An 11,762-nucleotide genomic window follows, 5' to 3' on the forward strand; every position below is an offset into this window, starting at 1 on the left:
TTAGTCCGATTTATAACCCTATCTACACCTAAACCTAAACCCACCTATAGAATTTTATCCCTAAAAATCAGAGGAAATGATAGGTGAATAATAACACTGATGTTTAAGCACCTAACCCTGGTTGGACGCATTTCGCGGGGTTCCAAAGTTCAATCTTGGTGAACTCTGAGCTGCGAAGTCCCACGACGTGACCTGACCAGTAGAAGAACGATATGTCACGGCGACCTCTGGGCTAAAATAACGATGTTTTTTTTTTTTTTTTTTTTGCCGTGAAGTCGAGTAGATTGTATATTTTGTACCTTTTGAGTTTATTACTATTTGTTATATACAATTTATAAAAAGACGCTTCAGAGCGTGACGTCATCACGACCATTGCAGTGTCCGAAGAAATTTCGCATGTTTCAAATATAATACTCTTACTTTCTTTAGGAACAACTCCCTTTCCTGAACCTGTCAACGCGTCTGTTGGTGACATATGTTTCACCGGGAAAAAAAAAAAAAAAAAGAGCTATTCCTTGAAAACATTGTCTCTGCCCCTCCTGCAGTCTCGAACAACCTTTTTGATCATTTATATTGGAAAAATATATGGTCCATACAACATAGATTTTCCCTCACAAACAAACTTAAAGAAATAACATTTAAATTACTTAATTAATGTATGTATACTGTATGGAATGCTGTCATTTTATGTAACATCATCCTGCCCAGGGACCACAGATGCAAATGAGCTATTTAGCTAACTCTGGCACAACATTTGTGTTGTGTATGGTCCCTGTTAAATATTAAATAAACTAAACTATTCTATATACAGTACCAGTCAAAAGTTTGGACACCAATGGGAAAGTGTGTCCAAACTCTTGACTGGTACTGTAGCCTACTATAGACATAAAGAATATCGGCCGATTATATCGATATCCAACTTTTTTTTAACTTCTTAATATCGGCATCACCCTCCAAAAACCCATATCGGTCAGGCACTACTATAGGGCTAAGTACTGTTTATTAATTACAATATCTGTTGACCAATTTTTTTTTTGTTACCTTTTAACGTAGTTAAATTCTAAAAGTGTAGACTGTTTTAAGGGCAGCGTGGCAATGCCCTGCTTTGGTAGTCATTTCACCATTATTGCCCAGGAAGATTGATATAGATATTGCTCCATCACGTAAAAAATTTGAACATCTGGAATCTATTTTTTTGTGTGTACAGTGACAGACATTAAGAAAGTTTATAGGAAGCACCACAGTGATTTAGCAATTTTGAATAGTTTAAATATACACATCTGGTCTGAAATAGTGTCTAATGTTTCTCATACTGTAAATTGGACATAGCTTATTGACTGATAAAATAAAAGTAATAATTACTACTACTGGTTGTAAACCCGTCCTGTTTTGCTAAATATAAACGGATCAGTTGCGACATCTTGTGGCTAAAGAAGTAACGATTTATCACACCAATGAAAAATAGTTTTTAGGATTGTGGACCCGAGGGTAAATCTCATTATTTGAAACGTGTATAGCTGCCTATACGAGGATGTTAACTGCAGTTTAGCACTGCCCCACAAATCCTTATGTAAAAAAAAAAATTGTGTGCGTTTGTTTTTTTGGTAACCTGAAGCATATTTTGTTCTATCAAAGGTTAACACATTCAGAAGTCATTCAGACTTACTAAAATCTACTCTAAGCTGTTCATATACAGTTTATTGTATGGACTATGGACTTTGTCATAACTATATATTTAGAGTCTAAACCATACATAGCCTACTGGAAATGTCTAAACACAAAGGTAAATGATCAAACACACTCCTATATAGCTCTTAGGTTGTGTCCTGTTCGAGAGTGAAATGAGCACAAACACCATCATCATGGTTGAGACATCTTTAATATGACATGAAAGCTTTTATTTTTATGATAAGGTGCAGTAGCTAATGCCAATTAAAGTCAATAAGTGCTTGTGCAGGGTTAGCCTACGCCAGTCAAAGTGCTAAACATAAAGCTGTCAGTGCACCAAAGATTGCATGAGCCCAGACACGGGCTAATTAAGAGCTTCGTTTTAGATTTTCATTGTTCTGCAAAGCTAAACATACAGGTTCTCAAAGTCTACTAAATAGTGTTGTTTAAGTAGCTCACCACCAGTGGATACTGAACACATGGTATTTTGCAAACAAGCACTAAAACAAGCAAAGACAACATTGTGAGAACCAGGCTAAAACTGCACTCCAGAGCAGGAGAGGTCAGACCTCTTACGATTTTAAAAATCACATATGGGTTCAACAGCCGTCATCGAAGAGAAGAGCACAACTATCAAAACACAAATAATGGTGTGGATTTTGGACTTACGAGTCAACATACAAATTAAAGTTATCTAAAGGAATGCATTGGTTAAGATTTTTTTCCTTCTGATACTTTTGCGATGCATTGGAAATATTAAGCAGTCTCTAACTATGGAACCTAAGCAGCCAATAGGATAGAAGAGCTGGATGACCTCTGCTTTTCCATATGTGTCTCTGGAGTTGGCAGTCAAACACAACATTCATTTGACCTTCTGGGCTTTCTGAGCGGATTTGGTGATCTTTCCGCTGGTCGCGGTCTTCTTCTCCACTCCTTTAATCACTCCCACTGCAACTGTCTGACGCATGTCACGCACAGCGAAACGACCTGCAAACCAAAAGGATGGTTTTGATCCAAGCAGGTCATCTGTGTTCATTTATTACCCCTATCATCCTATAACAGATAGAAGTCGCTCGGATGAATTATGCCATCACTGTGTCGAGTGCAAGGAAAATTCACCTCATCTATTTCATTAAGGTATTTTATTGTGAGCAATTCAGTCATGCATACATTTAATTTTACCATTTTTTTAAAAACAAAACATGTCAACTCAAACTTCTGGTGATGTATACCACATTTCTCCAATCATTTAGCCTAGTCCTCTTAAACGCCACCTCTTTCTTACAATTGACTGCAAACTCGCATTCAAGGGCCGGATGTATAAAACTTTTAAAAAATGCTTGCTTATTTAGAATATAGCTTTGACTTAAAGGGTTAGTTCACCCAATAATGAAAATTCTGTTATGAATTACTTACCCTCATGTCGTTCGACACCCGTAAGATCTCCGTTCATCTTCGGAACAGATATGAAGATATTTTAGTTGAAATCTGATGGCTCTGAAAGGCCTACATTGGCACAATGGCACTTTACACTCTCAAGACCCTTAAAAGGTACTAAAGACGTCGTTACAAAGTCCATCTCACTACAGTGGTTCTAAAATAACTTTATGAATCGGCGATAATAGTTTTTGTGCGCAAAAAAAACAAATAACGACTTACATAGTGATGACAATTTCAAAACAAGGCATCATGAAGCTTCGAAGCGTTATGAATCAGCGAGCCGATTCATGATTCGGATCGCGTGTCAAACCGCCAAAATGCTGACATTTGGCGATTCAAACCGCTGAATCGACTCGCTGATTCATAACGCTTCGAAGCTTCATGATGCCTTGTTTTGAAATCATCATCACTATGTTAGTCGTTATTTAGGGTTTTTTTGCGCACAAAAACTATTATCGCTGATTCATAAAGTTATTTTAGAACCACTGTAGTGAGATGGACTTTGTAACGACGTCTTTAGTACCTTTTAAGGGTCTTGAGAGTGTAAAGTGCCATTGTGCCAATGGAGGCCTTTCAGAGCCATCACATTTCAACTAAAATATCTTCATTTCTGTTCCGAAGATGAACGGAGGTCTTACGGGTGTCGAACGACATGAGGGTAAGTAATTAATGACAGAATTTTCATTTTTGGGTTAACTAACCCTTTAAAGGTGATGACACGGGGCAACTTTGAGCAATGTTACCATCAGCAGGTAACCAAGTGGGACACAGGGCCCACGGCCGATCTAAAGTATCCAGATAGAAATGTGTTGCCCACTCTCAATGGGAAAGTGCCCAAGCAACATCACTCGCCAACATTGCTTAAAAAAGTTGCCTGTGTATCATCACCTTAAAGGAACACGCCGACTTTTTGGGACTTTAGGTTATTCACCGTATCCCCCAGAGTTAGGTAAGTCCATACATACCATTCTCACGCACCCACCGAAAGACTGTAAAAAGCAAGACCAGATTGTCTGGTGGAGGGCAAAGGACACTTTTTGCAGACGACGTCACACTGAGTGAATCAATTGAGAATTTACATACTGATACTAATTTACATGTATTTCCTTCATCTGAATCTTCCCCCCCATCCTACTTCCCCCTCATGCTGAGATCACCTGAAACATACCCAACATCTATTTGATTTAAATGGCAATTCTCACTATACAGTATTATGTGTTTGATATTGTTTGAAATGTCTCAGTGCGACTGGTACAAAAATCTCATCCCCACAGAAGTATACAAGAAGATGATAAGAGTTTTTAGAGCTTAGAGATATTTTGCATATTATGATGGGTGTGGCTTTTGGAGCCATTTGGTCTCTTATTTCAATCCAAACAAATGGGAGAGCGATTCAATTTAAATTCCCTTTATCATGTTTCCATTTGAAAGAGGTTTCTGGCTGGTCTGACCTACTAAAAGCGATGTAGCAGAAAGATCGGGGCTGGACACTGTAATGAAGTGAGCCCATAACGTGGGACGTCTTCTAGACGTCCTGCGTTATGTAATATTCAGAAGTCAGGTATCAATATCTTATTCTTTGTTACAGAGTATTTGATATTATGTATGGAATATCTTTGAATTGATTATGTAAACATTTATACATTTACCTGACTTTTAATAAATTGTTAGATTATTTATCTATTCTGAATTACTCTGTAATTATAAACTATCTCTAGTACGGAGCAGTATAATTGCAACAAAAGGTTAAACAGAATGATTAAACGTGTGATTAACTATTAAATATAAATGACCAAACAACCAGTTGGCATTCTATCCTAAATTCGAGATTATGATTAAATGGAGTCAGATAAAGAATATTAGAAATAATCCATTCTACCCAGCTTTCAAATCGCTATCGTTACTGTCGTTGGAACGAATTTAGCAGTCTTACAGCACAAAGACTGGAGGTAAACGGCTCTATCTAGCCTACTGCTCAATAAATGACAAAATAACGGCCAAAATTGAGCTATGCTAGGCTAGCGGCGGTTGTGTCAGACAGAGTTATGGTACGCACGGAGATGAGTGGTATGTATGGACTTATCTATCCCAAAAAGTCGGCGTATTCCTTTATGTGTCAACAAATTCTAAAAAGTAGGACTTGTTTAAGAATAGGAGCTATTTGTAAAGAAGCTAAAAGCAACTTTGAGCAAAGTCACTTAAGTGTTGCGAACTAAGGACTACAGTCCACTGTATTTCAAGGAAATTATGAACACATGCAAATACAAGAAACAATGCAATATTAAAAACTAAGGATGTTAGAGTCACTAGTCAGTGTATGCTTGTTCATGTAAGCTTCTGTTTTTATATGAATGTTTTTTTGTTGCATTGTAAAATAAATTTTACTCCGAGCGGCTTTATACATATGGCCCCAGATCGGCCTCCATCCAATCTACAACCAAAGGATAGAACCAAGTCCCACCTTACCTTTTTTTCTTTTTCAACTGTTATTTGAACGTGTCACAATATGGAAGAAATCTCTTCCTCAATTTAACCACCAAAAAATGAAAACTGTTTTTGTCAATATAATCAAAGTCATTAGAGTCCAAAATGACTATGGACAAAAAACACTGGGACCTTGATTTAGAATATCTTAGTTTTTTTGCAGAATAACAATATTCATACTGGTTTGGAAGTAAATGACAGAATTTCATTTTCTATCCCTTTAACATTTCAAAAATGTTAGTCAAGCAATGATCAGTCATCAACCTATAATCATTAAATCAGTAATACAATGTTTCTTAATCTTAGTTATTCGGCATGGATTTCAGATATCCATAAAAGAGGAATTACAAAATATCAAGAAAAACCATAATAAATTTAACCTCAGTTACCTTAAAGGCACAATATGTAAGATTTTTGGATTAAATGTTTTGTTGACTTATGTATTTACATTATCCCAAATGTTTCCAAGAATGTTTAAAGAGAAATCCAGAGAAATGAGCAATGTGTCCAGAGAAATAAGCATTTTTAACCAGGACACGGACTGTGTCCATGCATCGTCAATCAATGACATCATATGCGCGTTACCCTCAAATTCTGGTTTTATTTTGTAGAAAACATGGAAACAACAGAGACGCTGTAATATATTATGTTTTATTAGACAGGTGATCAACTGTTTGGATACATTCATCGACAGAAAACGAATCATTGTTATATAGCTCAACACAGTTAGTCTTATTGTTTAAATCTCGCTTTCATGATTTTCCGTGTGTACCATGTTTTACCATGCCTAATATCGATCTAGCTTACTACAGTGTGCAACAAGTGTCTCAAAGTAGCCACCGAGCGAATGCACAGAGTAGCATTAAAACATAACTTTCCACACACTTAAATGTATCTAATATGATAAAACAGCGATGCGTTACCCCACAAACGCATGACCAGAAGAAGTGGAAGCGGTCGTCTGTTACAATACAAAGCTCCACTGCATTCAAGCCGTGTGCCACGCTTGTCTCTCATTGGCAATCGCTCCAGTGGCCTCGTTCCCCTCTAATACTGCTTCATACTATAGTAATGTTTATAAATCTTTCATACATTAGCTCATCCATGAATATGATTTCAGCCCAAGTTCAATTGGATTCTTTTCCACCGGCTGTAGAGGCGAAGACAACAACTCCCATGATTCCGTGAAATCAAGGTATCATCAAGCTATGACTTAGTTTTGTATAAGTGACCTCTAGTGGCGAAAAGTGACATATTGTGCCTTTAAATGAATACAAATAAAGGAATAATGAACAATGAAGAATTTCGCTCTTGGATTGGACTGTTGGGATAGTACTTACCCAGAGGAGGATACTCTGAAAAGCTCTCCACACACATGGGCTTCCCAGGGACCATATCAACAATGGCCGCATCTCCTGACTTGAGGCTCTTGGGGTTGTCCTCAAGCTTCTTTCCAGAACGACGATCGATCTTCTCCTTCAGCTCTGCAAACTTACAGGCGATGTGCGCAGTGTGGCAATCCAGCACAGGGGCATAGCCAGCGCTGATCTGGCCTGGGTGATTCAAGATGATCACCTGATGGGAAAGAATGAAGCTTGAAATGGCTACTCAGGCTTGTTGAAGTGAGTAAAGGAAACAGAAGTTAATCAAGCTTACTTGAGCAGTGAAGCTGGCGGCCTCCTGGGGTGGGTCGTTTTTGCTGTCTCCAGCGACATTCCCACGACGGATGTCCTTGACGGAGACGTTCTTAACATTAAAGCCAACGTTGTCCCCGGGAAAGGCCTCCGAGAGAGCCTCGTGATGCATCTCCACAGACTTGACTTCAGTTGTCACGTTCACAGGCGCAAAGGTCACCACCATACCTGGCTTCAAAACGCCAGTCTCCACACGGCCCACAGGGACGGTTCCAATACCTAGCGAAAACATTGCTTATCATTCAGCTCTGCTTTATGTTCAGTGTTGGGGGTAACGCATTACTTGCATAACTTGCAGTTACGTAATAATATTACTTTTTCCAAGTAACTAGTAAAGTAACGCATTACTTTTCAAATTTACAACAAAATATCTGAGTTACTTTTTCACATTAATTTGACTGACAGCTCTCCTGCCCCCATGTTGAGAAAAATAAGTGCAGAGGCGTTGTGTGTAAACATGATGGTTATTGTAGTTCTAGACTAAATGAGAACATTTATTTATCTCACTTGCACAATAAAGATTCTGTACTCTTCAAAATGAATAAAATCAGTCAAATGCAAAATCAGAATACTATGCAAACCTCCAATTTTAAAACAACTATTTTTATGCATTTAATCTATCTTTATATTTAATTTAACAATGTTTTGCTGCTGACCTTTGATGATGAAAATTACTAGATTTTTTGTTTTTATTGGTAAAACTTTTTTCTCCTGCGTCCTTTTCTACCATTATCCAGAATGGCAGCACAGCTGAGCTGCGCCCTCTACTGTTCATGCGTGAATTTGCATTTTTACTTCAGCCTGAGGCGTATTTTTTCAATTTTGGTATGAAGAGGTCTTTACCGATGCACAAAAATATAACTTTTTTGTTATAAAACAAAACAAAAACAAGCCCAGCCCAGGTGAGAAAAAGTAACGCAAAAGTAACGTAACGCATTACTTTTCTTAAAAAGTCACCAAGTAACTCAATTAGTTACTTTTTAAGGGAGTAACGCAGCATTGTAATGCATTACTTTTCAAAGTAACTTTCCCCAACACTGTTTATGTTATCAGAATAATTCCTTATTGCCTTTATGTTTTAAGGTTAAAAGATGATACCAGATCAGATGTATTTCATTTATTTGTAGACTATCTGCAATATAGTTTGCTTGCAGGAATGCGAACCTCCAATCTTGTAGACGTCCTGAAGAGGCAGGCGGAGGGGTTTGTCAGTTGGGCGTGATGGAGGCTGAATGGCATCCAGAGCCTCCAATAGGGTGGTCCCAGATGCATTTCCCTCTTTCCGGGTAATTTTCCAACCTTTGAACCAAGTCATCTAAAGCAAATTCGTAGAAACCTAATGAAGACACTAATGGGAACCAATCTTTTGGGATGATTTATAGTCACTGAAGAAATTCATAAAACTCCAAACTGACATTTTGGGGGGGGGCTAAGTGCAATTTTTCTGATTGCTGTTACAATTTAGAATTTTTTTTGTTAAGCTTTTGCTGTGCTTTATAAGGCTGCATAATTTGGACATCAATATGGCTATAATAATATTTTTATTATATTAATGATTAAGTAAAAATAAATAATTGTATTATTTGTATTATTATTATTATTATTACTAAATAAAAAATATTAAACAAAATAAGAATCACTATTGTAATATCTCATTAATTTCATTTATGGCTTTCTTAATTTTTTTTTAATGTTAAACCATCAAGCTTTTATATCGGTGGAAAAACCACAGGGAGCCCTTTAAAGCTTCTCTTTTGGCAACAGATGGTTTATAAGCACTTCTCATTGCATGTTTTGGAAGATGGTTGGCATATGTTGCACGGTATTAGCGACTCAGTCAGATGAATTTGTGTGGAGCAGCATTTACTGAAAACCGAACTACTCCGTCTTCGAAACATGAAAAATACGTTATCTGTTTTATACAGATTAATTGTGCATCCTTAATGGAAACGAGACTTTATTTCCCCTGTCATACTTACATTGGGACTGGCCTCAAGCATGTTATCTCCATTCCAGCCAGAGATGGGCACGAATGCCACTGTGTCAGGATTATAGCCAATCTTCTTGATGTAGGTGCTAACTTCTTTCACAATTTCCTCATAGCGCTTCTGGCTGTAACTGGGTTCAGTGGAATCCATCTTGTTGACACCCACAATCAGCTGCTTCACACCCAATGTGTAGGCCAGAAGAGCGTGCTCTCTGGTCTGACCGTTCTTCGAGATGCCAGCCTCAAACTCCCCGACACCTGCCGCCACAATCAGCACGGCGCAGTCTGCCTGAGGGTCAGAAAACATGTTAGGGATTATTTTTGGAATATTAATAAATAGAAGTTACTAAAATACATTTGTGCGCCGGTTAAGCTCCTAACCTGTGAGGTTCCAGTGATCATGTTTTTGATGAAGTCCCTGTGTCCTGGAGCATCAATGATGGTGACGTAGTATTTGCTGGTCTCAAACTTCCACAGGGAGATGTCAATGGTGATTCCTCTCTCTCTTTCTGCTTTAAGCTTGTCCAGCACCCAGGCATACTTAAAAGAGCCCTTTCCCATCTAGGTGTGATGTACATAAACATACCATTATATATCAGATCAAATTGTTTTAATTAGTTAAAACGTCTCCAATACCTCTTACCTCAGCAGCCTCTTTCTCAAACTTCTCAATCGTTCGCTTGTCAATCCCACCACACTTGTAGATAAGGTGGCCAGTTGTAGTGGACTTTCCAGAGTCCACATGGCCAATAACCACAATATTGATGTGGAGCTTCTCCTTTCCCATGGCTGATTGCTTTATTTAAAGTGCCAATGTATCTGTAAAGACACCAAGAAACAGTTACTGTGCAAATTCTATAATAGACATAAACTAAGTTAGACACATGATGCCTTTTATCCTATTTAAAACCCACTAATTCCAAGGACTAAAGAAGTGCCCATTCAAATACATGCACTGTTTCTCAGTAGATCTGACAATACAGTATACTATAGTACACCTCAAAATGAAAATTCGATAAATTATTTGTCCAATGTCGTCCCAAACTTGCGTCTATGGAATATAAAAGAAGTTTTAAGAATGTCATTCTGTTCCACTGAATGTCAATAAAAAGGGACTGAAGATGAAAAGGCTCAATGCAAAATCCTCATGGAAAAGACCAACCTGCACATTCTTCAAAAAACCACACGGGACGTCCAACATACTTTTTTCGGCTGCATGTAATTATCTTAGAATTACCTACTCAAATACCATAAATTCAAATGTCTTATTTGAATTTCACTCAATGGACACAAAGAAATGCAGACAAAGATATTTGATTAACAAATACGCTATTCACTAAGTGATCTCTTTTTTTCAACCTCCAGATCAGCAGAAAGTTAATCATTTCAGACTATTTAGGCTTCTAGCTCTGCCAAGTAACTAGCAACTGCTTTAACAGACTGGGCATGCTTTTCTTCATGCCTGGTACATCTTCGTCCTGCAGACCTCCATTTTGTAAAGATTCGGCTACCGATTTAAAACACTGGCAGCCATTTGTGAGCCACTCATGTATCCGATATTGTTAAAAGAAAAAGAAAATATTGGAGCAGCTGTTTAAGCTAGAATTCATTTTCAATTCTAAGGTGGTGCATTAAGGTTAAGCTGCACCATGAACTCAGCATGTAAGATTATTGCATCAGCATCATTTCAAATGAGCTGATAAGTATTTTGTCAGGAACAGAATTCCAAGAGGTTCCTTAAAGGCAAAGGCTGGACTGACATTAGTGTAAGGAAGCTAATTCCCAGCTTAACTTGAGAGGTTAACAGAAGAGCTATTCTTGTTGAGGTTACCTAAGAGACGCATTCTTTAAAAAGGACTTTCAATTATTCCTGACAATCGAACCAGCCCAATATGGCTTCAGAAAGTTGTTTGTTTTGGTGTTAATTTGCTCAGAAACATTGCAATTTTAGTCGTCAACGAACAGCAGGCGAAGAGATCATTTAGATGTCTAGGGGATTTAATAGTGCAATCCCTTCCTCTGCAGCTGCCGCCATGTTCTCCCATTCCCAGCCTGTATCTAGCGCAATGTCGAATGCAAGCATCAATAAGATCTATGACAAAAGGCAATTATTTGAAAATATAAATAGCAAGAAGATATAATATTATATAATCACGGACACGTTTGATTGGTTGGTTTTTAAATCCGCAGATAAAGATGCGTGTGAATGAGCGGTACTGTACCTGCGCGTGCGTTCGAGACACTGGAACGGTGCTGAAGAAGAGGCTGAGCGGCGCGTCTGATCTTGTTATACAGACCCGACGCAAGCGACTGTGCATGCGCAGACGAGGGCAACATTGACCGGTCACAGAGGATGCTTGAGGTCAGACTGCTATTGTAAAGAAACAATCATTTAGAATTGACGGACGGGAAAGAAAAAGGGTTAATAAGAGTCTGTTCTGCGGACGCATTGGCTTTAAAGGCGTCAGGTGCAGACAAACTGCTGAGAT

At 38.1% G+C, this 11,762-nt stretch overlaps 1 protein-coding gene across 2 annotated transcripts; it reads right to left on the reverse strand.

The window, feature by feature from the left end:
- Positions 1–1,861: 1,861 nt before the first annotated feature.
- eef1a1a (eukaryotic translation elongation factor 1 alpha 1a) lies at positions 1,862–11,760 on the reverse strand. 2 transcript variants are annotated; one of them, XM_079842337.1, is made up of 8 exons: positions 11,496–11,760; positions 9,917–10,092; positions 9,655–9,834; positions 9,266–9,562; positions 8,451–8,601; positions 7,249–7,505; positions 6,933–7,167; positions 1,862–2,655 (listed from the first exon to the last, which is right to left on the reverse strand). In XM_079842337.1, exons 2-8 carry the CDS (start codon positions 10,058–10,060, stop codon positions 2,531–2,533), a joined length of 1,389 nt encoding a protein of 462 aa, XP_079698463.1. In that variant the 5' UTR covers positions 10,061–10,092; positions 11,496–11,760; the 3' UTR covers positions 1,862–2,530. The 2 variants fall into 2 exon arrangements, with proteins under 2 accessions (XP_079698463.1, XP_079698464.1); XM_079842338.1 differs by having other exon boundaries at positions 11,105–11,503.
- Between the last annotated feature and the right edge of the window lie 2 nt (positions 11,761–11,762).

This window comes from Gobio gobio, assembly GCF_949357685.1.
Source record: "Gobio gobio genome assembly, chromosome: 18".
NCBI classification, from domain to species: Eukaryota; Metazoa; Chordata; class Actinopteri; order Cypriniformes; family Gobionidae; genus Gobio; species Gobio gobio.

Coding starts and splice junctions, on each gene's coding strand:
- eef1a1a (XM_079842337.1), bottom strand. CDS start 10,060: ATGGGAAAGGAGAAGCTCCACATCAATATTGTGGTTATTGGCCATGTG. Junction 9,563..9,654: donor TGATCACTGGAACCTCACAG/GTTAGGAGCTTA, acceptor TCTGACCCTCAG/GCAGACTGCGCCGTGCTGAT. Junction 7,168..7,248: donor CCGCCAGCTTCACTGCTCAA/GTAAGCTTGATT, acceptor CTTTCCCATCAG/GTGATCATCTTGAATCACCC.